Below are 25,840 nucleotides of genomic sequence, written 5' to 3' on the forward strand. Positions count from 1 at the left end.
CACTCGTGCAAACACCATCAATACCAGCAAATCAAAGCCGTTTCTACCCAACACACTGACAAGCTCCCACAGGAACTCTCCAAGACACTGGCCCATCTACTGTTTTGGACCTTGCAATGGCAAAGAAATCCTTGGATTTCTCCATTCACGATGAGGAACATAATCAGCAGTACGAGGTCAGTCTCGTTTTTCATGGTGATGTTTAAACCCACCATCTGACTCCACCAAAGCACCACCAAGGCACACAGCAGTTGCCCCCAACAGAAGCACATGGACCCCATCAGCCCATCTCCTCCAGCACTGGCTCCCCAGACCTGAACTGACACCCAGGTGCTGCCACGTGCTTGGCATTCACTTACCTCCAGGAATGGATGACTGGGTTTCAGCCTTGCTGAAAACACACGGGGCTAAACCCATGGTCCTGCCTCTTCCCAGAGATGGGACTGGTCCCTCCCTGCAGAGCTATCCAGATCCGCCACCTCCTTCTAGTTGGGTTTCCCCACTGTGTAGTTTTCAGTGAAAGCTGAGCCACAAATGCCTCCCACATAATTCCTAATGGACTTTACAAAAGACATATAACAAGGTCTAGGCAGAAGGGAGAAGCCCAGCGTTCCTTCCCCCTGAAAGGAGGCCATGGTTCAAGCTTAATGGTATCATAAACCAGAGAACCCATAGGGAAGAAAGAGATTGTGACACGACTGCATTAATCAGAGCTTATACCTTAGGAGACACTCACACAGACACACACACACACACAAATCAGGCTTCAGAACCTGGTTCCCATGGTGCTGTTCAAACAAACCCATGGATTAGGCTGCAGTGAAGGGTGAGGGATACCCCCCCCACAGTCTGCCCCTTCTCAGGTGCAATGAGCTGGGTCAGGGTGGGAGCAGGGAGCAAGCTCTGCCTTGGTATTCCAGGGTGTTTTTCCACCTTCCCCACACACACTAAACAAATTGTGCCATCTTTGTCTGTTAAAAAGTTAATTTATTATCCCTTCCTGGTAAAAAAGTGAAAAGCTAGACCGTGTTAGGTACAGAACGACTCCAGCTCTTTGGAGCTTTGTAGATACAACTGCAAAGCATATTATTCCACAAAGGAACAGCAAGTACCTTCCTTAAGAAAGGAACCTCTATAATGGGTCAGCCTTTTCTTTTAAGCAGAAGATGCAGCCATTACAGGACTCCCTTTCTGTCCAGGTGCCTCCTGTGACATTCCCCAACATCCTCTGGGCTGCACATGCACAAAGTTTCCTAAGGAGAAATGTGTCTCAGAAAGCAACTTCAGCAAAGAAGTGCAAATGCCTTTGAAATCTGTCTCGTAAGAAGGATACCAATGTGCATTTTAATAGTTTTATTTTCATTTTCCCCAAGGGGATCCAAGGCAGAGAGGTGTTGTGAGATACATCACGCTGTTCTTACGGGATAAATCAATCTGCAAATGGTATTCACCACTCTATAAACACACACAGGAGTGTGAAGGAAGCAAAGTAGTTCAGAGTGGCTACCATGGAGCAAGTAGGTTAAATACAATTAGGTTTTATTCCCCTGAAAATCGTGGCTCCTTGTGTTCCATAAAACCACAGTCTTTAGTAGCCACATGCCACAGGAAGAGAAATGTCAGTGGCAGCTTTCTGTAAGCATGTGCACAGAAAGCATCAGTAAGAGCTGCTCCCATGGGACTGGACAGAGATGTGAGTGACAAAGCCCCATCCACAACAGGAAAGAAGATATGCATTTGGGTTTATTGTCTCAGCCTCCCATCCAAACTCCTGCAAACAGGTTCCACACCATTCAGGCATCTCTGATTAAAGAGTCTATAGGTCTATAAAAAGAAGTCACACTGTGAGATCGAGATATTTACCCTGTGGCATCTGAGCATGAAGAGGAACAACCTCCTGCCTTCTCAAAATACATCCAAGCAACCTGTTAAGTGATTCAGTTCCTTTCTCTGTCCAGCTGTGCTGGGGGGAGCTCAGTTGCATGCCTCTTCACAGGCAGAGACAGTTTGCTTTTAAAAGTATTAAGGACACATTTTTGTATCTTTAAGAACTTCCTGGAAAGTCACTGTGGAAAATGAAAGTGCTCCCATGGTGAGACCAATGTGCAAAGCTCTACAGGCTTCTGTCCTTGCTGCTTGCTTAGCATTCCTTCCCTTACCAGATTCACGTTAAGATGAGGCTCAATACATGGCAACGAGGCCGCCATCCACCTGCAACAAGCAGGCAGACACTGGAAAGTGTTTTATGTTCAATCATAAAACGTGGAATAAGCCTTGTTCAGCTATGGTCGGTGTGGTCTCTTGGGTGGGTTTATATCCCAATGGCCTGTAGCACTCGCTTTTCATTCTCATTGAGATGGTCTGAAAACATTGCATAGCAAGGCTGCTGTGCAAACTGGCAGAGGAAATCAGTGAGATAGGCCTGAAAGGAAGATGCAAAGAGCCAGTTAGCATCACGTCACTTTGGGAATTCTGTTTCTTACACACATTACAGGACAAACCTCAACATGCACCAACGGAGACAAAGGGATTGCAGGGAACAGGCCAGTGGTGCAAAAAGGACGAGCAGCAGCAAAGGGAAAGGCTAAAAGCAGCTGCCAGATAAAAAGCAGGAGCAAAGATTCAGACAGGGACTGACTGGAAGGGAACAGCTCCAATACAGTAAGAAATTCTATCATACTCAGTCTCCAATCTATTTCTGACTTCAGCAAACAGCTGTGAAGCTCATGGGTAGAAGAGTCTCAACTCCCTCTGTTCAAAACCTTTTGTTCAGTCCCATTTCCAAGTTATACATATTGATCCAGTAAGAAAAAAATAGCTCCAGGCATTCTTGGGATACTCAGCACTTTCCACAGTGATTTCAATGCACTGAGTACCTTTGGGATAACAATCGATACTAGCCGTTGTTTCCAGTGGTGTGCAGTTTTGTTGAAGTATAACAGAGAAAAAAATCAGGTTTATAAGGAATGACAGGAATCTGATTAATAAACCCCTTATTCTAGAGCATCACCTGGAGATCTATTTGGTAAAGAGGGTCCTTTAACGCATCTGGATCATCCTCTTCATCGTCTTCATAGTAATCCTCATCTGTCAAGAGGCAAATCAGCAGGTTTTAACATCAAACAGAGCAATACATCTTAGGAAGTATTCCCTGAGACTACTGTTGAAATCAATGGGTCCAAATATAAATAGTTCTAGTGCTGCTGAGTAAAATAAATAATATCCTACCCAGAACATTCACTCCTTAAGTCGACATGATCAGGAAACACCAAATCCCAGAAAGAGATGGGTCACAGTGGAGTCTCAAAGACACACAAGTGAGATGAGCATACACAGGACACTGGACAGGCAGGTTTGTTAGCTACGTGCACTATTATCTTATGCCTTAATCTGATGTCAGGGTGACACATTTCCAATTCTGTGCTAATATGAGAGGTCTCCCTTATTGTATTAGCCCGTCAGGTTCTCCCTTTAGGACTATATACAAACTGGAGGGCAGAGGAAAGGAGATGATACACCTGCTTTATCTTTATGCAGCAATTATTTCTCAAGGTTACTTCCCCAGCAAGTTCATCCACTTCTATAACACTGTCATTCCAAGGTCACATCTACATCTTGGAGCATCAATGCTCTCCTTAGAAGAAATACCTGCATGAACCTCACAGCAACGTGCAGCTCACTCAGCATGGGAACTCTCAGTTAGTTAATCCTTGTGTTATTCAAAGACACATCCCTCTTACAGACAAGGCCCCTACTCAAAGCCCTGCTGTGGCATTTCCTTCCCCTTGGCTGCAGCCTCTGTTGAGCTGCTCTCAAGGAAAGAAAACTGATTAGGATGTCATCTACTCCTTGTTTGCTTTGAGTAAGCACTTTAAAGCTGTTACTTACCATACTTGTTTGTGGAAAGAATATCTGATAAGAACTGTCCTGCTAAGCCTTCATCTTCATCCTCATCCTCTTCCTGATCCTCCCACATGTCATTTGAATCATCTGTTTAGGAAAAAAACAATTCTAGAACTAATCCAAACCCAAGAGCTCCAGCCTGTTGATCACTGCAGGGCCTATGGTTGTCAGGCAAACATCTCTGCTTGTGGAGGTGGGTGAGGGGAAGCACCTGCAGCCTTTCTATCCCTTTGGAATGAGTGACTCGAGAACTGGAGCCGAGCAAAAAGCAGCAGCAAGAATGGATGAGTGAAGCAGGGAGGAAGAAAGGCAAAGCAGATACACCAAGAAAGGAGTGTTACTGGCCCACGCTCAGCTCCCATCTTCCAAACTAGCCCCAGATGATTTTCAGATGTGAGAATACACAACACTGACTGACTTTATACTCTGGATCACTATTTAAGCCTTTGTAATTACAGGTCTAGTATTTACTATTGTGAGCTTCTTATTACTGTGAACGTTTCTGAAGAGATTACAAAGTAGATTTAAGCCATGCAAAGAGAGAAGCAAAACCGGTGTTTTACCTTGGCTCCAATCTGCAGGTGTCTGTCTGGATGCATTTGCTTCCATTGCATTCGAGAGCTCATTTATTATCAATTTTAGGATTTTTACTAACAGAGGAATGTTTGTCCAGCGCTCAGGATCTGCAAGAGAATAAACAGATATATTCACACTGCTTTTAATAGGAGGTAGTTAAAACCAGGCCTGGCTTTGTCAGGGGTGGGGGGTTTTGGATGATTGTTTTGGGGTTTTTTTCATTCATTTTGATCTCTGTTTGAAGCCCAGCCCTGCCCAGGGCTCTCTTGGATTTAATATTTCAATCTCTAGAGAGCAATCCCCAAAGATTCGGCGTTCAGCCAATTCAAAATAAGACAAATGTGTTTTCTAACCACCCTTTCCGCTCAGAGAAGCTACCGGGCGTCATGAAATTATCAATTCTATCTCATTACATGGAACAGGATGATGCAAAATAGCATCTCATCCGTTTGTATTCAGTTAGAGACATCAGGAGTCTTCCAAATCAGTCTTTGGCAGAATAAAGGCAAATTATGGAGATGTTAAATATACATTGTATGGATTAGCTCTAAATATCAACACGCATCTTCTGTAGGAAATACCCCTCCTCAGCTTCCTGGGACCTACAAGGTCTATTTTAAAGCCTTTTATACCATCTAACAGGAAAAAAATACAGCCAAATGATTACTTACTTTTGGCTGACTTTGACCGTGTCCGTATTCCCTCATCCATGTTAAAGATTTCTTCTCCCTTTACCCTAATGTCCTGAAGCCGCTTGTCATCTGTATTGATTCCATACTGGAGGAGTTTACACAATGCCACAGAGCTGGGGAGCAGGGAATAGGAGAATTAAGGATCAGAATTGTCCTCAATAGTCTGGCTTTCACAGTGAACACATCTCCAGAGCAGGCCTTCAGATGCCCTGTGCTCTATACTTTTTGCCAAGAGCAAGTGTTAAGGAACTAGCCCTATTTCTCCTGCTTTATATCCAAAACTGGGCTCATCTCCTGACCTGCACAGCAAGCCAAAGACTGACAAAGCTTTGGATTAAACACTATTAAAGACTGCATACATACATTAAAGGCTTTTCCAGTTCAGAAGGGCCATGAGGTTAAACACACTCCTGAAGCACCACACGCAGCTGAAGATGGAACTAAGAGGAAAGCACTGGCAAGAAGGCAGTGATGCAGCTGACCTGCAGCCATGAACATCTCATCTACTTTTCTCCAGTCTCAAAGCTCTTTCTCACTTCTGGTCCTTCACAGCTCTGCTACACTCAGACCTTCTAATGTGCTCCTTCAGTGCCTTCATGTGTTCTTTTCACTCTGCTGCTCAGGTTTCTACTACACATTCAAACCTCCTCCAGTTCCAGGCTGTTTTCCAGCCATACCGAGGATGACTTTGACTAAAGTGTGGGGCCCTGCCAAGCCATCTGGATGCAAACAACTCCAACCTGGGACAATACAGAGGGAGCACTGAACAAAGCTGAACCTTGTTCTTCCTGGCAGTGTTGGCCTTGGCTTTTCTCTGTGGTCATAAGCAGTCTCAGGGGATCCTGCAGACAACCCCACTCTGGCACAGTGGGGATAAACCACTGCTCTAGAGAACAAAACAGACCTGAGTGTGAGCAGCACCAGATCCCCACATCAGCCAGCCTCCTGTTCTGCATGATCACTCACAAATTCTGTTTTACACATGCTTTTTCTTGTTATTTCACAGGCTATCTGGCTGCCTTATAACAACACCGCACCAGTGCATACTATGAAGTGAGTTATTAGCTGGTGAGACCCCCAAGAGTGGTCTGTTGGGCTTCACATTGCCAAAGAAATCAAAGACAGCAGCTGCAGCACAATTTAAACTACTACAGAGCATTTCATGCTTTGGAATACAGCACTCTGCCTCCATCAGAGCACAAATGTGCTCCTACAGCAGAAGGGAGAGGAAACTGTTTCTGGCGATTTTTTTATTGACTTTTAAGAGATCATTAAATCAACAAATCACCAAATTCTCTTAGGAAACCCTCTACAATGGCCCCAAACTCTACACCACTCTACAGAGGCAATTCCCTGCCTGGAAGCTCTTCTCATCCCATTCACCAAAGTGCAATCTCAGAAGCACTTCTGTGCCTGCAAGTGACACTGTTTCCCCCTTGGGTCAGGCTGTTCCAGCACAGAAACACCAGGCAGCAAGAGGAGCAATTGGAGGAGGATCAGAGATTGCTGCAGTTATCACAGCTCTCCTGAGCTGAGCTAACCCAACGCTGACACACGCAAACCTAAGGGTGATCCCGCTCCTCTTCCCCTCACACCCACTGCATTCAGCTGCAACAGGATGGTCAGTCATTAACATCAACAGGATGATCTGTGCATTGCTTTGTTAATGCACAGATCATCAAACATCCTACCTGACTTTGCCTTCATACTGCCCATAGAACAAGTGCTGCCGGCTCATCCATTCGGCCATGACAAACTCCAAGGCAGGCTTGCCAGTTGGGCCGGGGAGACTACAGAGGAACTCCAGGAGTGGTTCCAGTTGTGAGTGAACCAAGTGAGCAAACACCATAATCAAGGACTACAGCAGGAGGAAGGAAGCATTAGATGTGCATTATTTAACAGCTGAAAATGTTGTACCAAATATTTGAGTAACTGAGTTTCCTGCAGGATGGAGGCTGTGCTTACCAACCCCAAGAGGAAGAGGCAATATAACCACCTGCAAGACACTGCTACAAAAGCAGGCAATAAGCTAGTGCAGTCAACAGCAGTATTTAATCACCCCCAAACACCCCCATGGTCAACTCCCAGTCATGTATCCTTCAAATCCAGCGCAAAATAACTCAAAAACATGTGCTGCCTTTGCCACAGCATCCGTAGTTAGGCAACTCCTGTCCTCCCTGAAGGTTCACTGCTTGCAAGCACGTGGTCATGAGGGAATATTTAAGGTGCAGTAAAAGCTTACCCATAAGAACCTGGCTTACCCTGTGATCTGGACAACCATTATGAGTAGAACAGTCATCTTCCTGACTACTTCAAGAGGATACAGAGACCCTCCAATTGCACTAACCATAAATAATCAGGCACTCAGCTAAAAAATAGTGATGCCAATTTGTTCTGCTGATAATTCCTTCTTCCTCTCCTGGGTACCAGCCTGCTCTCCTGCATCACACTGAGCATCTCACCTGCATCACACTGAGCGTCTCCGCTTGCTGCATCTTGCTCAGGATAGCTCTCAGGATCTGGTCCAGATTCTCTCCCAGCTCACTTCCTGCTTTTGAAATTAAAGTGGAGACCAATCTGCCCACGAAGGCAGCGGTGAATTCGGAGGTCCTTGGATCTAGAAGCTGGCTCACCACCTGCATCACATACCACAGTCCGTTGTGGCCTTGCTCATCATGCCATTGGGCAATTTGCTCCAGTGCCACCGAGACGTATGCACGCAGACACTCACCACCATTCTGGACAAGAGAAGTATCGTGTTAGAACCTCCCTTTGTAGGCAAGGGAGTGGGGAGGCATGGGAAGACATCCCCTTTTATCACCTTAAACAGACCCTTAACCGAGATGAACACAGTTGAGGGTTTCAGATGATCTTACAGGTGGTGGCACCCGTAAGAGACGGGAGCTCTCTAATGTGCAGTACAATGAGTGCCTGTAAGTTGAAGTAACTTCTACAGAATTCAGTTGCTCATCAAATACAAAACTCTTCACTGCTGAGGCAGTTCTCCAAGAGATCATCTGGGAAACGCAAAGACCACCTGAAGCAGCTGCAGTTTTGTGCCAGTCTTGCTACCCAGAGAAATTCCAAGAGATTCTAACCAGTGAATGATGGAGACAGCATCCATCGTGTTTTGTAGCACTGGTTGGGTAGCATGAACATTACACAACCCAGCAGCCAAGGTGCAGTCTTTCTGAATTCTTCTTACAACAAAGATCCAGAGGAACAACCAGCATGCTGCTCTCCAAGCTCTTCTTGCTGGTCTCCAACCTATTCTTACTGGAATCTTGCTTAGGGAAAGCCATTCCTATGGGGTGTAATCACAAGGCAAAGAATAGCAGGTGCTATAAAACTCCTTATGCAAGGAGTGAAACCAGCTTTACTATTTATACGCCAGCTGGTAGCTGGAATGAAAAGGCACCCTGCACTTGTAGGCTCTGAATCTTTTTCTTTCTTGTTTAAATACTCTAAAGACATTACCAGGTAAGAGCAGAGCTGCCCAGCAAGCAGCTCAGGCACTACTGCTGATGGGGATGAATCCTTGCTCTCCCTCCAGCCCATACCTGGCTCAGTTTAGAAGAAATCTCCCCTCCCCACCTAAATGAGTACAGGAGAAAACTGCCAGAAGGAGAACGTCTGGGAGGTCTTCCACACAGAAGGTATTTTGCTTTCCTGTGCCTGAGTGTGCTCCTGAACACAACTTCTGCCATTCCTAGGTGTGATTGAAGTTACTGGGGGGGAAGAAAAGCAATGAGGTTTGGGTTTTTTCATGTAAGTTTTGGGCTTTGGTTTTTGTTGTTTTTTTTTTAATGTGGTCCCTAAAACAGAGAAAAAGATCAAGGCTGCTGCTTTGCAAACTCCAAATTAAGGGATGATCACTAGAAGTCACTGCAGGTGCCTGAACAGCAGTACTCTGATGATAAACTGGAGAAGGCAGAGGCTGAGGAGGTGCTGATATAGCTACTGGCAAGCAAAGCCTGGGCTCCCTTAAGACCTGTCTTGGACTTGCATAGCCCCGCAATCCTTCCCACCCACCCCATGTTACCTGCATTGTAGCATTGTCATCCGTGTTCAAGCTGCACTGAGCCACTGCAGGGAATGCTTGGCAGATCAGGAGCTGGGACAGAGGAGGTTTTGTATTCCTTACAACCGTGGTCAGTATATCAATAGAGGTCTGAAAGGAAAACAGGAACAAAAGCACTGTTACTGCAGCAGCCATAGCATGCTAAGCCAGCAGCACTGGTGTAAGCATCAAAGGCATGAACTGCAGGAATGTAAACCAGTACCACATCCTGATTGTACAGTCCAGAATACATTTAAGATCAGGGAACCCTGGACTTATGCATCCCAGCATCAGGGCGTCTGACACCACATGCAGGGCATGCTCTGAAAGTTCCCAACATAGGGCAAACATCAAAAGCAGTGTAAAAAAAGCCATGGCAAACACTTTCACAGCAGGCTGATGCACGTGAATCAGTCCAGCACAGAGCTGTGCCAGCTGACTCGTTCCGCTTCGTTTGTATTGATTTAAATTGATTTTAATTACCCATAAGCAATTGTTACAGTCATACCAATCAGTAAGCAGATTATAAGCATATTATAAAGATGTTTATAGGTTGAATTCTGTACAGTGATTCCACACAGTCATTGCTTACTCATTTACAAGGGGACTTTTTATAGGAACTACAAACCTGCAGAATTTTATCTTCAGCAATTTATAGGTATCTGATGCATAAATCAGAAAAAGCCTTAGAACAAAGCAAAAGGAACAGTCGTGTGGCCTGCTGGAGAACATTCCACCAGAGAGAGGAGACTTAAGGGTGAAAGGTGGCTATGTGAAAGCAACGTGACTTGGGATATATTGGAAGAAGACATGGGCTGGAAGAAGGGCAGAGGAGCAGTTTAAAGTTAGTTTTTGGAAGCATCTCCCCCCACCTGCAGTTTGCCTTCACTCCACAAAGAAGCTTCAACCAGCGACCAAAGTTCCAAAGCAGTTCAAAAACAACCTTTCTGCTCTTTCCAGCCCAGCCATCCTATACATTAAAGAACAGGGAATCATCTCCAGCTAAGACCATGTACTACTGTAGCACTTACTGCACAAAGCCCTGCTGGGATCTTGTCAGCAGGGGCCTGCATGATGCTGACAAGAGTTGGTATTAGCCTCATCTGCATTGGACCCTGGCAGGCTTCTATCTGAGCTAGCTCCTTAAAGATATCTTGGGCAAGAGAAGCAACAACTGGATCTGGAGAGAGAAAGCACCGTTTACTAAAACATACTAACAAACACATCTCAAGTTTTGCTACCTCTGTTTCTAACAGGCAAAGCAGCAAATTTCCCTTCTAGCTTTACCATAATCAATCAACATTCACTCAATTATTGTGGATTAAACTTCCAGCACCAGGATTCAGTAGCAAAACCAACTGGACTTTGAGAGTGTAACCTGGATACATACCATTACTGTACTTCAAAAATATTGCAATGGTGAAAGGGCAGATTTTGTTCTCCACACTTGCTGTAAACGCTGGGTCTACGGTGCAGACAATGCACAGCGTCTCCATCACCAGGTTCAGGACCTCTGAGCTGAACTGAGTAGCCAAGTGGATCAGGCCATCAAGAATGCTAGGAAGGAAAGGCTGCAACACATGGGTGCTCTCAGAGATCTTCAGCTGGTCACAGTAGCTAGACAAGAAATTTGTGATATAAAAACATACACATAACATATTAAAGTGATTTATACATTAAACTCTAGGTGATGTATAAAGGATTAGTTCACCCCACCCATTCTTCTTCCTTAAGTTCACTCCTACAGGACTTTTCCCCTTCAGTCTACTATTCCTTAATCTCTCAACACCTCAGCTATCTTTCCTCCTCATTCCACCCCAATGATTGACAGAAGCAGCGCTGACCCAAGTGATGTTAAAAGCTTCCACCACCTTCTAGTAAGTTCTCTCTTAAGAGCGGCCATCAATGGAGAAAATAAACCTTGAGGAAAGAAGATATCCGAGACAGACACTTACTGCTTACAGGGTGTTTAATCACCGTGTCCTGTGAGTCAAGGAATGATAAAAAACAACTTCAGGAATAACTAAGCTGTAAGTCTCTGCCTCTACTTTTTCATTAACATTTCAGTGCCAATGGAAGACAAAGGGGTCTGGGGACAGAGGAGAGAATGGGGAGGAGCAGTGGTCTGCAAGGGTTTTTTGTGGTTGGCTGTTTTCTGGACTAATGCTCATTTTTCACTGTAGAATCAATACAGCAGAGCCTCCCTTTTCCTTCTTGCAACTTGTTCACAAAACAGGATAAAAAAACCCCAAACTTCCTTTATTGCTGAGATGTGCTCCACAAACCCATCGACATCTATTTCATTCAAAGCAAATACTTCCACAGCCTATACAGAAACATTATTAATATTTCAACCTGCCAGTTTTGCAAGTGTAATTTATACCACCTACCCCTGGGGCTTTGGAATACCTTGGGCTTTACTTACCCCCAGATAGCTCTGACTGCAGAGATCCGGACAGAAGGAGGCTGGGTTTCATGGAGCCCACTGACAGTAGCTTGTAGGAACTGCTGGATGAGCTCTGGAGACATGGCCACTGTAAAACGGCTGGCAGCCCACAGAGCACGGCCCAGGAGGAAAGGAGACACTGAAGCAAAACACAAACCCCAGAATTAGTTTTATGAGTTTAAAATGACAGCTGCTTCCACCCATTACCTGCAATCCTGTCAGCCCAGTAGGAAAATGCTAGGCTGTGACACACAAGACAAGGCAGCAGGCACGCAAGTCATGTCTGTTCATAGGCAGAAGGCAGTTTATTTTCCCAGTTATTTCAAGGAACCTCTCACTTGCTTTAAAACAACCTTTTCCCCTCAACTAGTTCCACTGAATCTGTTCATCAATACTGCAATACAGCTTTACTGATCTCCAGAACAGTAAGGGAAGAGACAAAGGCTTTTTCAGCAGTTCCTATTCATTGAGCTGAATATTCTTTCCCCAACAGCAGCAAATAGCAGCAGCTTAGAAAAAAGAACTGGAGCACATACACAGGGACCTTTCACAGATTGCTTTTCTAGTTTCCAGCCATCACCTTGCAATTATGGAACATAACGTTCAATAGCACCAGAGAAACAGTGAACACTTGGCAGCTACTCATAGCTTCATACTTATCAAGGTGTGATTCATCTTTATCCCACTCAATCCTTCCGCCTTTTCAGGCCCTAAGTATCCTCATCTATTTAGGCTATTCTCAAACAGATGATGCTCTCTATTTCTCAGCATCTTTACTGCCATTATATGTACTCTTGCAAGTATTAATTTTAATATGTGGACATGAAGAACTCCATGCAAGGTGTGCAGCAAGAGAAAAGCTTTGTTTTCTAAGCAAGCATTAGAAAATGCAAGATTTGTCTTATTACCATTACTGAGCACTAAACGGATGTCCTTTGAGAACCATCTATATTCTGACCCCATGGGCTCTTTCTAGAGCACAACAGCTCATTTACAGCCCAATACTACATATGTAAATATATGTAAATGAAGCAGGTTTTACATGCCTTGCTCACTATGCACTCTGCACACTGTTTTCATTCAAAATTAACCCAAAAAATAAAAAGAAAGAAAAAACCTTTGTAATAGATGAAATAAATGCTTCTTTGATGATACTCCCACATTTAAGTGACTTAGGTCTGGCGGCATGTGTGAACTCACAACTTAGGACTTATGCTCTTCCACATGTAGAGCTGCATTACGTATATCACATGCATACAGCAACCTGGTTCATCGGACACTTTTGTTTGTAAGAGATTTCCAAGGTCTGGCACTCAGCATTTACTCTCAGTAACAGCAAGATCCAATATACCTGAAAGGTTGAGGTCTGCTAGAACAACATTTGTCAGGAAGCCGTGCATATCAAAATGTATTCTACCATTCTTCACACTGTCTGTAATAATAGACTTCACAGAGCCCAGGGCCAGCATACAAGCTTCATGTATCTTCCACCTGCAAAGGAATTCAGATGCTTTTAGGTGTTTCCTCTATCATCACCTCAAGAAACAACTACAGATTTTGAAGTGAAACTGTGCTTTTCTTTTGGTCTAAGCTATGATAATGATTTTCTTCATCCCAAAGCAGAAGAGAGATTCAGAGCAGCCCTGCGGAGAAGGACGTGGGGGTGTTGGTTCATGAGAAAATGAATATAAGCTTGTGAACACTTGTCGCCCAGAAACCAACTGTATCCTGGGTTGCATCAAAAGGAGAGGGACCAGCAGGTTGAAGGAGGTGATCCTGCCCCTCTGCTCTGCTCTCGTGAGACCTCACTTGGAGCACTGTGTGCAGTTCTGGTGTCCTCAACATAAAAAGGACATGGAGCTGTTGGAACAAGTCCAGAGGAGGCCACGAGGATGCTCAGGGGCTGGAGCACCTCCTGTATGGAGACAGGCTGAGAAAGTTGGGGCTGTTCAGCCTGGAGAAGAGAAGCTGCGTGGAGACCTCAGAGCAGCTTCCAGTGTCTGAAGGGGGCCTATAGGGATGCTGGGGAGGGACTCTTCATTAGGGACTGTAGTGACAGGACAAGGGGTAACGGGTTCAAACTGAAACAGGGGAAGTTTAGATTGGATCTAAGGAGGAAATTCTTTCCTGTGAGGGTGGTGAGGCACTGGAATGGGTTGCCCAGGGAAGCTGTGAATGTTCCATCCCTGGCAGTGTTCAAGGCCAGGTTGGACAGAGCCTTGGGTGGCACGGTTTAGTGTGAGGTGTCCCTGCACATGGCAGGGGGGTTGAAAAATAGATGATCTTAAGGTCCTTTCCAACCTAAACTATTCTGTGATTCTATGAAAGCAGAGAACTTAAAAATCATGGCACCCATCTCCTTACCAGTGCTCAGCACCACTGTTTTTAGCCTGCTCAGCTTCTTGTAAATGCCTTGTAGCTGCTGCAGCCAAAGCAGATGCACTCTCATTCTGGAAATCAGCAGCCACAGCCTGCACAGAAGGAAATGATAGCACTTATCTGTATAGACTTTTAACAGTTGGCCTTTTCTCCAAATGCCTTCCTGACGCTAGGTTTGTTCTTTGTTATTATTTTGGTTCCATCTGAATGTGGAACACATTTCATACCAGCAACAGATCCTGTGCAGCGATCCTCACTGTATAGGAAAAAGTATCATCATCTTCATCCTCCACAAACTGCTGTGGATTTGCAGTCCAAACTTTGATCTAAACCAGAAAGGAGACAAAAAGGGTCAGGGAGGTGATGAAACACAAAGGTTAAAGAGAAGCTTTTCTGTTCCCAGTAACCTGAGGGTTTTCAAGTACTGCCAGAATTTTCCTCTGCCACAAGAAGTCATCACCTTCAAGTGATTTTTCTTATATTCTATCAGAGGAACCTTTGAAAAGAAGAGACTCTCTCTTTCTTCTCAGCTCATCTTGCTCTTAACTCCTCATTTGAGACCAGATTTTGACAGAACTAATGACCGACCTGGAATCAATGCTACACAGTTTTATGTATAGCTAAGGAATGAGAGAAGGAGATGAACATTAACAGACTGCCTGGTTTTATGCATGTCTACCTAAACAAAAAGACAAAGGCCCTAACTCCTGGGTACAGCAAAGTGACTGAACAGCCTCTTAGAGCAGCTTACCCACACTGAAACTCTCCCCAGGACATGAGCTGCTTTAGCTTTCTCATTTCACTTGCTTCCTACACCAGGCAAACATGCTCACCTGCTCTTCTGTGATCTGCATGTAAAGGAGGATGTAATAAATCAGCTCTGGTAAAGCCTTCTTCACTGTGCTCTTAAATTTATTGTTTTCCAGCAAGGCATGGACAAATTCAAATATGCTGAACACCAGATTTTCAAATCCCAATACTTCACCTGCACAAAGAAGCGAGGAAAAAGTGTGCCAACATAAAGGCAGAAGTGAACTGAACACGCCAATGTACAGAAAGATATAAATGGCTGCCAAATATAATGACAAACTACCAGCTAGTCTGATGAGATGTTAATTCTCACTCTTGGGCTAGCAAGGACAGCAGCAGCCCCAGGAGGATGCCTGACCTCGTCCTACCTCACCACACCCCCCTCATTACAACTGATTAAGCTCAACCTTAAACCTGTTTGTGTTCCTTTTGTCCCATTACTTTTACCTCAAAATTGTTATAAAACGCACTCCTTGAGTCATTACAAAATTAAATTAGGCAGCTTCATTGAGCACAACCACAGGTAACTCGCAAAGAAGTGATGGACACTGTTCTACAACCATAAATACACCCTTAAGCACAATCTCCTACAGTGTTTCAGTCACTATTTTGACAACAGGAAGGTTTGGGTTAAGTCCATTAATTCCAAAGAGAAGGTAAAAGTGCAGTTTAACAAGTTTTTACCATCGGAATCCACAGGGTCCTCCACCTCTTCTGTGTAATTTACTTCGGTTCTCACATAAGTGGACAGAGTTAAGGAAATAGAAATGTTTTTATAGAACTGCATCTATTTAGGAATTAATCTCTTCCCATCCTAAAATTCCTGATAAGCTGGGAAGTTTGTCCTAAAAAGAGAAGTAAACCTTTGACTTTCCACAGTCCCGTGTTGCAGACCAGCCTCAGGACATCCTGGCTTTGTGCATTACCAGTGTCAAAGGCTATCTGATCAGTCTTTGTGGTTGACTGTAACTTAACCTTTGATTAACTTAAACCAAGTCCACCAAGGTAACTAAACCTGCATCTACGTGACTTTGCAAGAACAGAACCACTCAGACCCCCTCTCTCCAGCAGACAGTGAGAGCCAGCGCAACACCCCACTGCTGCCACCCCACGTGCCCACATGCTACCTGAAGTTGGCTCTGCTCCCTGCCAGGCCCCTCCATGAGCCTCCAACCCCGAGAAGTGGCAGAAAACCAACCTGTGGGTATAGAGGAGGGAGGTTTCTTCGGGGATGGCAAATTGAAGGTCTAAGAAGCACCAGAACACAAGGAGAGGAAGGCCAAGACTGCTCTTTTGCAAATAAACCCCTATTTCATCACTGCCAGCAGGGCTGCAGTGGGAGTCAGGACACCAAGAATTTAACCACCAGCTCCTTGTATTTTAACAGGGATCTATAAAAACCCTAAAAAGCACCCGACCTTGAAACTACACAGCTTCCACCAGCATTAAGGGTTCCTTTATGGTCTCCCTGCCCATTTGCACTCTACATGAACCTATACTCACCATGCAGCAGGATTCTGAAACACCACACTGTGCAAGCAGCTTTGATATAAAGAGGTCCAGATCTGTGCTCTCTAGAACAGTCAGTCTCATTAAATTAAAGCGGAAAAGCTCAATCAACCCTTCTGCTGCTATCACACCAGTGTCAGATCCTGGTGTTTGTACCAAAGAGTCAGGAAAAGCTCCAAGGCAGCTCAGGGTTCTGGAATTATTGTCCTCTTATCAAAGGCTGAAAAAAGCAACTTGAATTAGCAACACAGTAAGATTTGACTTGTCAGTTTGCAAGGACTAGGAAAGCTCCCAACAGAACAGCTCTAACAGGCTGGCTGTGAAGCAATGACTTATAAAGAGCAATCAAACTGAACACGAGCCGGCTTCAGTGTGTGCTCACAGCCCAGAAACCAACTGTATCCTGGGCTGCATCAAAAGGAGCGGGACCAGCAGGTCTAAGGAGGGGATCCTGCCCCTCTGCTCTGCTCTCGTGAGACCTCACCTGGAGCATTGTGTGTAGTTCTGGTGTCCTCAACATAAAAAGGACATGGAACTGTTGGAACAAATCCAGAGGAGGCCACGAGGATGCTCAGGGGCTGGAGCAGCTCCTGTATGGAGACAGGCTGAGAAAGCTGGGGCTGTTCAGCCTGGAGAAGAGAAGCTGCATGGAGACCTCAGAGCAGCTTCCAGTGTCTGAAGGGGGCCTATAGGGATGCTGGGGAGGGACTCTTCATTAGGGACTGTAGTGATAGGACAAGGGGTGATGGGTTCAAACTGAAACAGGGGAAGTTTAGATTGGATCTAAGGAGGAAGTTCTTTACTGTGAGGGTGGTGAGGCACTGGAATGGGTGCCCAGGGAAGTTGTGAATGCTCCATCCCTGGCAGTGTTCAAGGCCAGGTTGGACAGAGCCTTGGGTGCCATGGTTTAGTGTGAGGTGTCCCTGCCCATGGCAGGGGCGTTGGAACTGGATGATCTTAAGGTCCTTTCCAACCCAAACCATTCTGTGATTCTAACTTCACCTTCAGCAGCAAGTGCCAGCAGCCACTGGTACTCCTGAAGCAGGAGACACTGGAGATTCATCTTTACCTGAAGTCCTTTCAACAGGATTAGACATCAAGAAGACAATTTCCACCGACAGTGCCAGGACCAGTGCAGAGCTCGGCTGCAACTCCACAGCCAGTGGAACACAGGCACTTGCATCATTCATCAGATGTGGGTTTTAAGCTAGAAGAAACCAAATGGAGCTTACTGAAGTAACAAATACCCAGCATGTCTACACCACAGATGCCTACATTCTGTCTGTCATGGCAGAGTACTCCAGGTATCATGCTCTTCAGCTGTGTATGAGACAGTTCGTTTTGTTCTGTTCTAGTTAAAAGCATTCCCCACAAAGGATATAAGGCAGCACTTTCTGTGAGGGTGTTCCAGACAATGGGCAGGATCTGCTGCATCGATGAAATCATGTGCTTTGGATAGTTTTTCACAAGTGCTGTCACAGCCTGGAACAAAAAGGAAGAGCGATCAGAAGCAAGACTGGGGAAAACCCTCAACAAACACTTAAATCACAGGCTGCTGCTTCTTTAATAGTCAAGATAAGCCAGTGTCTTCCTGCCACCAAGGTCTCCTGCTCTCCTTCCTGACCAGACAGACCTCTCACCTTATCTGCTCTTGTGCAGGGAAGCAAAGGGGTAACACATATGTACAACTCTGGAGTTGCAGCCTGTTCAAATCGAGGTAACACATTGGAAAGTATCCCTCTCATGTTGGTGTTCTGTCTGTTCCTGTCCCAGGAATCCCAGTGCGCAGCCAATGGAGAGATGAAAAGAAACCCACAAGTGATGCTCTCTCAACAGAACCTGCCTGCATCCTGCCCCAAGCTCCCCTCCACGTGGTGCTGCACAGTGAGAAATCAGCTCCTGCTGCACCCAGGGTCTGATACCTGCACCCCTCACTGAGCAGGCATAGGATGCCACAACCAGGGTACTGCACCCTTTACCAGGACCAAGAAAACAAGTTCCACAACACAGAACTTAGTAGTCGCTAATTTGAATACTACAATAGCATCCTCCCAGCAGTTATTTTCATGCCTCCAGTGCAAAGCTGGTCATTATGAAAAGCTTCTGATGCTTGTCTTCAATAATCCTTCCTTATCATTTCCTTTCAGAGAGCTGGGCACTGTGACCCAGGTCTTGCTGACCCCAGCACACAGGCGAGTACATGCAAGACGTGGATTTGATTCTGCAACTCATGGTTTTGAGTTCTTTTCTCACCCATGCTGGACCCTGCAACTCCAGTGCTTTCCAGCTGTTGAAGGGATCTCCATACTCTAACCTCCAACCTTCTTTCTCCAGGAAACAAGGAGACTTCCCAACTCTCTTTTGCAAAGATCATTTAGCATTAAAGAGCAGGCAAGGTCTAGAAAAGCACCTGCATATACCAAGCTTTTAAACATTCTTTGCTGCAGAATTCCACAGCATATTTAGAAATGACAGATACTTAACTTCTGAGTATGGTGCCTGAACAATACCCATCCAAGATGTCTTAGATCCGCAAATGGCAAGATACATTGTTCTATGGATCGATTTCTATGGGTCATTTTATGGACAAATCCCTATGGATCTCATCATAGGTATCTTCAGTACAGGCAGAACAATTTATTTCAATGTTGTATAGCTCTGGGATCCAAAATATTTCAACTCTTTATAACACGAGCAGTACCAGCAGAGCTGACACACACCCAAGTGTCCCTGTTTGCCAGCACATCTGACAGGACGTTGGTATTCAATCCTTTATTTCATCTGCCATAAGCTACTTACCTTCAAGACTTCCATCTTAAACCCGCTGTCTGATGTAGGTCCATCAGGCATCTGCAGGGCCTGAACAAAGGCCTCTGTGAACTGCTGCACCACTGGAAAAATGAGGACTTTGGCCGCACCCTGGTGATAATCAACGCAAGCACAGGTGAATTCTGGACACAAAACCCCCCTGGCTGACAATAAAGTACCACAGCAACAGAAACCAAGCTTTTCTGCTCTAAACCCAGAGAGACAACCACAGAACATTGCAAAGTCACTTGTTTCAGGCATCACTCTGGCTCTCTCATGCTGGGAAGGAAGCTCCACTGAATCCCACCCTTCCAAACCACACAGCACAGACTGCTGCATATCACACCCCTCCTTCAGGCCCTAACTAGAGATCCAGACAGTCCCGTCCGGAGAGCCTCACAGTGCACATCCTCCTGAAGAGACACTTTAATCTGATGAGATGAATCATGCCCTGCACCTACCATCCACCCCCCCAGGCTATGAAAGAAGTGGGGTGACTGCACCACACAGGAGCAATGACACTGAACCCAGAGGCTGGCATTTACATCCCTCTTGAGCTACCTTCCCCCAAACCAAACAAGCTCTTTGTGAGTATCAGCACCTGGCCTGAGAATCACCACGATGATTCCTCCTAGGAAAAATGCAGCAAGTGCTTTTCCAGATGTCAAAGCACTCCTGAAGCAGTGCTTGGCACAGCAAGTAACAGTGGACAAGAAGAGTTTTATGGAGACCATTCCTTCTAACTCCAGAGCTAAGGAGCACAGTTGTCTGCTTAAAGACTGCATGAGTAACCTTGTCAGTGCAGGACAGATAGGGTGCAATCATCACAACTTCCCAAAAGTATGCATGGAATTCCTCCATGTGCAAATAGGGCTGAAACAGCACATAGAGCCACTGGGCAACAACCAGCCACCTTACTGAGTCACCCTTTCCTATCCTCACCACCCCAAAAGCTCGAAAGAACAATTTATTTCCTGGGGAGTGATGGGAAACCCACTGGTCAAAGGCCATATAAAATGCAGATGTGCTCAGAGCCAGACAGGAGACTTGCCCATATACTGCACAACTGCTCTTTTAAAAGGTTTGGTTTGGTTTCCAGCATCCCTTTAGGAACAAAAGGGTAACGTGGATGGTAAAGAACTGATGGAGCTCCAGGAGCCTGTAACTAACACCTCAGACAAGGGCCACGAAACTGCCCATCATAACCCACATGGCCAAGGCCTGGCAGTGTACGAGGACACACAGTTCACCTGGAGATGGAAGCTATGACAGGGATTTCCAACAAAGGGATTATACACTACCTCCTCCCCACACTGATTCCCCTTTGTCTGAGCTGCTACAAGCATGTCTGTTGATATGTCACAAGTAACAATTATGGAAACCAAGTCACAGGATCCAGGCATGCAGGTAAAGGAGGGAGGCAGCCACTTTACATGTGTTAAATTACACCCTCTTCACCACAACTACAGCTGACAGGCTACAGAGCTCTCCAACACTTCATTTTCATCTTAACAGCTCTCTGGAACGCCGCTCGGTTTGCATTCAGTGTATGTTGTAAGTTAAACTCTTGCCTTTTCCAGTTCCTCCATGTTACAGATCATATGGGCACACGTGGTAAATATCTCCACTGCACGCGACCTCGTGCGAATACCATACACCTAGGAAACAGTTGAAATAACAGATGAGGAACACGAGATGCTTTCATTTCCTTTATTTTTATTTTAATTGTATTTATTTTTTGCTTTGATTCTCTGATTTTCTCATTGCTTCCAACAGTTCTGTTGAAGCGTTCACTGTCATCAACTACCACATCATCAAGATAACTCTTTAAGTCTAACTCATGCTACAGTACAGCTTAGCCATTAAATCTGGAGCTCCTCTGCTCCAACCAACATCCCCACTAACACCATTCAGTACCAGCTTCCTAGTGCAGATCATACCTCTGCCATTGTGAAGATTTTGTACATCTCTGGAAGAATAACAGGAGCAACAAGGGGCATCTGCGTGTCCGTCACTTCCCGTGTGAATTCTACAACATGGAAGAAGAAGGAATGTTCTTGTAAGAAACCAATCTGTAGGCAACAGCATCAGCATGTTTGGGAGACACTGAGCAATTTGGGAACATGCCGATCCAGACTTGATTAGACCAGTGTCATCTGGCCTCCCCATGGCAACCCCTGAAGGCAAGCAGAGAAACAGCACGCTGAAAGTTGTAGGTATCTGGAAAACAGGGTGTTGCAATCCAGTTTCCTTCTGAGCTATAACCTGTAGCACAGAACCTTCTTCCTTAGCTTTCACAACCTGTACTGGGCATGCAATTCAGCAGGGCCCAACACACCCAGGAGAAGCAGCAAATTCCAGTTCAAATTCAATCTGGAGTGCAAAGGGACAGGATGTTAGCGCAGGAGAAGCCTAAACCACTTCCTACATCAGCCTTGCCAAAGCTTTCACATACACATACCTGTAAGCACTCTCATGGCTCCATGCACTGCGTTCACATCTCCACTAACCAGCATCTCCATCAAGAGACTGAAAAGCTCAGGCCAGGCTTCAGGCCAGTCCCAGTGGGCTATGGCTGAAACTGCATAAGCAACACTGGAGCGTACTTTGCTGATGGATTCTCTCAGCCCGTTGGGAAGGAGCTCCCTAATAGCAACTTTGGCCTGTGGAGAGGAACATTGTTCAACAAAGCAGATCCCCAATTCAATTACAAACAAAGATATATATATGTGACTGTATCCTATATTGATTCAGCACTGGTTTCACTAAACGAACACTCAGGAGACAAAGAAACCTTGCACACTACAGCCCATAATTCTCCTTTGGGACAGTGCATGGTGTGTTTTAACACAGCGCTCCTCATACAGAGCACTTGGCCAAGCACACAGTAAACAGCTCACAGCTGCACTTCCACAGGATGTAGATATCTGCATGGAAGGCATCCAGAGTTAGCGAGATAAATCCCAGCTCCAGTCAGAGCCTGTTTGCTTACTTTGGAAGATGTCAGTAAATGAGAACGAGTTCCCCTTAGAAGGGGCAGGAAATACACAGCCACTTCTTCTGGGGTGTAATCCACAAGATCTGCTTCAAGCAATGATCTCTGATGGGATGAATCATACCCTCGATGGGAAAGATGCTCCAGTCAACAGGGCCAGAATCTGACCATTTCAGCTGTGACACACGCCTACTGAATAGACTTCTAATGAAACTCTGCAGACCTTTAACCCGATACTTGCCATGGGAAAACAGCTTTAATGTCCCAAGCTGAAAACCACAAAATTTAGCAAATCTCTGAAAAAAGGCTGCCAGAAGCCGTATTTGTACAACTTACAAAGCACTTCTTGCTCTTAGAGCAGCAGCAACATTATGGCTGAACTTTCCCTACAGAACCCGGCCCAAGCTTCTCAAGTTTAGTGTTTTAAGCAACTGAAAACAGATTTTCAAAGTGGAAAACATCAGAAAACCTTCACTGAAGCCATTAATGCTCCAAAGACACGAGGGCATTGGGACTTCTGAGACCACCTACAGAATTAATACCCTTGATGGATAACGTGTCTCAAAGTAGACAACATGAAACCAAACCTTACCCTTTCTGTGGTCTCTGGAGGTCTGAACTTCTCTGACTGAGAACACCAGTGAGTTTCCACATACTGCTTCAAAATGACAGATGCCAGCTGGGGCAGGAGAGAGGGCAAGAATCAGTAACAGCCAAAGCAAGGTCACCCCTATCCCGTTCGCTCAGCTCCCATCCCTCTGTGCTGCTTTTACAGGGGCAACAGGGCTTGGCAAAATGAAAACTAACCTTCCTGACATGGAAAAAAGGTTGCATAATGCAAGATGAATGGATGTCCATCCCTGAGCAATGATGGCCTGTACAGCATGGACACATGGCAGGAGCTTTACTTCCTCACCTCCAAGAAGGCACAAGATATGGGCCTCATTGTAAATGAGGAAACACGGAACCTAAAGTTCCTTTTCCAGGAGGAAAAACACCCAGAGGAAAAGCTGCCACAAAGACATGCCCCACTTGTGCTTGCTGATGATGCCTTCCATTCACAGTATCACAGTATGTTAGAGATTGGAAGGGACCTCAAAAGATCATCTAGTCCAATCCCCCTGCCGGAGCAGCTGTGCCCAAGCACCAGGTTTAAGTCCAAAAAGCCCTATTTTCGAACAAGGTAAGTGCACAACACTTGATTCAGGGAAAGGAACAACTCTAGAAGGATGTAAAAGAAAATAGAGCAGTCACAGACAGCTGCCTCCAACAGGACAGACCACTTCAAAAACGAAGGGAAGCTCCATCCCAATTCCTTCCCTTTGCCAGGTAACCTCACCTGCCGGATGGCCAGAGCTCCCTGGGGATCCACAGTCAGCTCTGCTAAATGAACACCAAACTCTGCAAGGGAAGGAAAACAAGAAGTTGGTATCAGAGCTGTTAGTCCCACACAGCAGAACTCATTGAGGTTTTTGGAGAAAGGCATCATACCAATGGCATGACTCATACGTGGGATGGAGGAGACAATTCCAACGCTGAGCTACTCCAATGAATCAGGAGCATTCATTCCCCCCCTGTGTTCTCTGCACAAACTTCATTTATTTCCTCAGCATCTTATTTCTTTCTCTCGTGGGCAAAAATATAACTTCCAAGGCAGGTTAAGAACAGGCAAATTCACAACTTAACAAACCCCAAGAGGACAGAACGGAGCCTTATCAGTGGCTCAGCCCTGGTCTGAACAACCCAGGTTCATCCAGAGAGTGAGCTGAAAACATCATTTCAGCTGTCCCAAATGACACCCTAAGATAGCTCAGAACACACCAAGCTCCCTGCTGGGCAGCCCCTGCCCAAGCCCACGGACACCAGGAATTGCCTCTATTCCAGCAAGAAACTGGTCCAGAAAATCAAGAGCTTCTTTCAGTTGCCAAGCAAGCTCTATGACAAAAGGCAAAACCAGAACGCATGAACCAATCCTGTTGATGACTGAACACAGGAAATAAAACACAGGCAGAGCAGCAGTTCTGGTCTGGTCAAACCATCTGCCTCCATCAATTGGCTTTGAATTCATTCAAATTGTTGCAGGTAGCTGCAAGCTGTACTCAACCCTCCCTTTAATTTTGCTGGCCTGCTTTAGAACTACATTTGTGGTGTTTTGCTTCTAGTAACTGTAGGGCAGAAGGTACACACTGAGCACAACCTGGCTTCCAGGGACAGGAGATGCTGCCCACAGCATCCCCAGTAAGTATGTACTGAAATGCCTTCTCAAAAGCAGTTGTGCTCATCTGAGTGCTTCACAAAGGTTGGTTATCTGCTCTGCTCCTCACATCCACTTCACTTGTAAGAGGCTTTTCTGGGTTGGAAGATAACTGCCTCCCACTTTCCCCATGGTCACACAGTTCCTTCAACCCTTCATAGATCATGCATTTAACAGCAAGAGGAGAGTAACAGAAACCCCCTCTTATCCTGGCTGCAGGAGCAGGAAGCCTCTTTCTCAGCTGTACTTAACTTAATACTCCTCTTAACTGCAGCAGTAACTATTCCTCCAGCTGTCTGCAGTGCTCCAGACTCAAGGCACTGCATTTCAGCCATGGTTTTAAAGGGGACAAATGACCCAAGAAGCCACCAGAAACACAGCAGTTTCACACAGCCGCAGCTCAGCACTGTGACTGACCTGCAATCTTCACATCTGTTTGGGTACCCACATCTGATTCCTTCCATTCATAGAATCATAGAATAGTTTGGGTTGGAAAGGACCTGAAGATCATCCAGTTCCAGCCCGCTGCCGTGAGCAGGGACACCTCACACTAAACCAGGGCACCCAAGGCTCTGTCCAACCTGGCCTTGAACACTGCCAGGGATGGAGCATTCACAACCTCCCTGGGCAACCCATTCCAGTGCCTCACCACCCTCACGGGAAAGAATTTCCTCCTTAGATCCAATCTAAACTTCCCCTGTTTCAGTCTGAACCCATTACCCCTTGTCCTGTCACTGCAGTCCCTAATGAAGAGTCCCTCCCCAGCATCCCTATAGGCCCCCTTCAGATACTGGAAGCTGCTCTGAGGTCTCCACGCAGCTTCTCTTCTCCAGGCTGAACAGCCCCAACTTCTCAGCCTGTCTCCATACAGGAGGTGCTCCAGCCCCTGAGCATCCTAACAGCCCTTCTCTGGCCTTGTTCCAACAGTTCCATGTCCTTTTTCTAACACACGGTACTTCCCACCTCATGTGCAATATTCTGTTGCAATGATTTCAAGCCATCTCTCCCATTTTCCAACACTTCCAATGCTGCTCTCGCTGCAGACCAGAGATGTGCTCACTCCTGCAGTGACCATGAGAGGAACCCGCTGATACCTGCTCCGTGCCCAGGGACAGCGGTGCACCTTAAAAACATTACAGAACTGTATCTTCTTAACTGCTAAATGTGGCAAAATCCTATCAGGAGTTCTATTCATGGCATTACGTGGACAGACCAGATAAAGGGGGAATGGAAACACCAATCCCCACATCACCAGGATCAAGCGGATGCTTGAGCTGTCAGCAGCCCCGCTCCATACCCCTGAGCCCTCACTGCCCCTTTGCCCCCCTGAACGTTGCTTTTCTTTATGTTCCATTAAAACCCAGAGACACCAAAGGTCATCAGGTAAACTTCCACCTTTCCAGACACT

At 45.7% G+C, this 25,840-nt stretch overlaps 1 protein-coding gene across 2 annotated transcripts in view; it reads right to left on the reverse strand.

Moving 5' to 3' along the window:
* Positions 1-1,338: 1,338 nt before the first annotated feature.
* The window catches only part of IPO9 (importin 9), a 29,188-nt gene continuing 4,686 nt past the window's right edge, over positions 1,339-25,840 (reverse strand). The window contains exons 2-24 of one of the 2 annotated variants that reach the window (XM_061363113.1): positions 23,518-23,579; positions 22,771-22,857; positions 21,645-21,846; positions 21,124-21,212; positions 20,755-20,841; positions 19,175-19,294; positions 17,757-17,857; positions 15,551-15,609; positions 14,890-15,041; positions 14,284-14,382; positions 14,042-14,148; positions 13,029-13,168; positions 11,657-11,816; positions 10,622-10,848; positions 10,263-10,411; positions 9,214-9,342; positions 7,634-7,909; positions 6,863-7,029; positions 5,151-5,284; positions 4,467-4,586; positions 3,889-3,990; positions 3,011-3,087; positions 1,339-2,422 (exon numbers count right to left, since the gene is read on the reverse strand). In XM_061363113.1, the coding sequence (XP_061219097.1) occupies positions 2,312-2,422; positions 3,011-3,087; positions 3,889-3,990; positions 4,467-4,586; positions 5,151-5,284; positions 6,863-7,029; positions 7,634-7,909; positions 9,214-9,342; positions 10,263-10,411; positions 10,622-10,848; positions 11,657-11,816; positions 13,029-13,168; positions 14,042-14,148; positions 14,284-14,382; positions 14,890-15,041; positions 15,551-15,609; positions 17,757-17,857; positions 19,175-19,294; positions 20,755-20,841; positions 21,124-21,212; positions 21,645-21,846; positions 22,771-22,857; positions 23,518-23,579 (2,957 nt within the window). In that variant the 3' untranslated portion in view covers positions 1,339-2,311. Of the gene's footprint in view, positions 2,423-3,010; positions 3,088-3,888; positions 3,991-4,466; positions 4,587-5,150; positions 5,285-6,862; positions 7,030-7,633; positions 7,910-9,213; positions 9,343-10,262; positions 10,412-10,621; positions 10,849-11,656; positions 11,817-13,028; positions 13,169-14,041; positions 14,149-14,283; positions 14,383-14,889; positions 15,042-15,550; positions 15,610-17,747; positions 17,858-19,174; positions 19,803-20,754; positions 20,842-21,123; positions 21,213-21,644; positions 21,847-22,770; positions 22,858-23,517; positions 23,580-25,840 lie in introns of those variants that run through there. The other variant, XM_061363112.1, reaches the window with a different exon arrangement.

The sequence above is a fragment of the Neopsephotus bourkii genome, unplaced genomic scaffold (assembly GCF_033783945.1).
Source record: "Neopsephotus bourkii isolate Nb327-2 ecotype Australia unplaced genomic scaffold, CSIRO-AGI_Nbou_v1 NB_1139, whole genome shotgun sequence".
NCBI lineage: Eukaryota > Metazoa > Chordata > Aves > Psittaciformes > Psittacidae > Neopsephotus > Neopsephotus bourkii.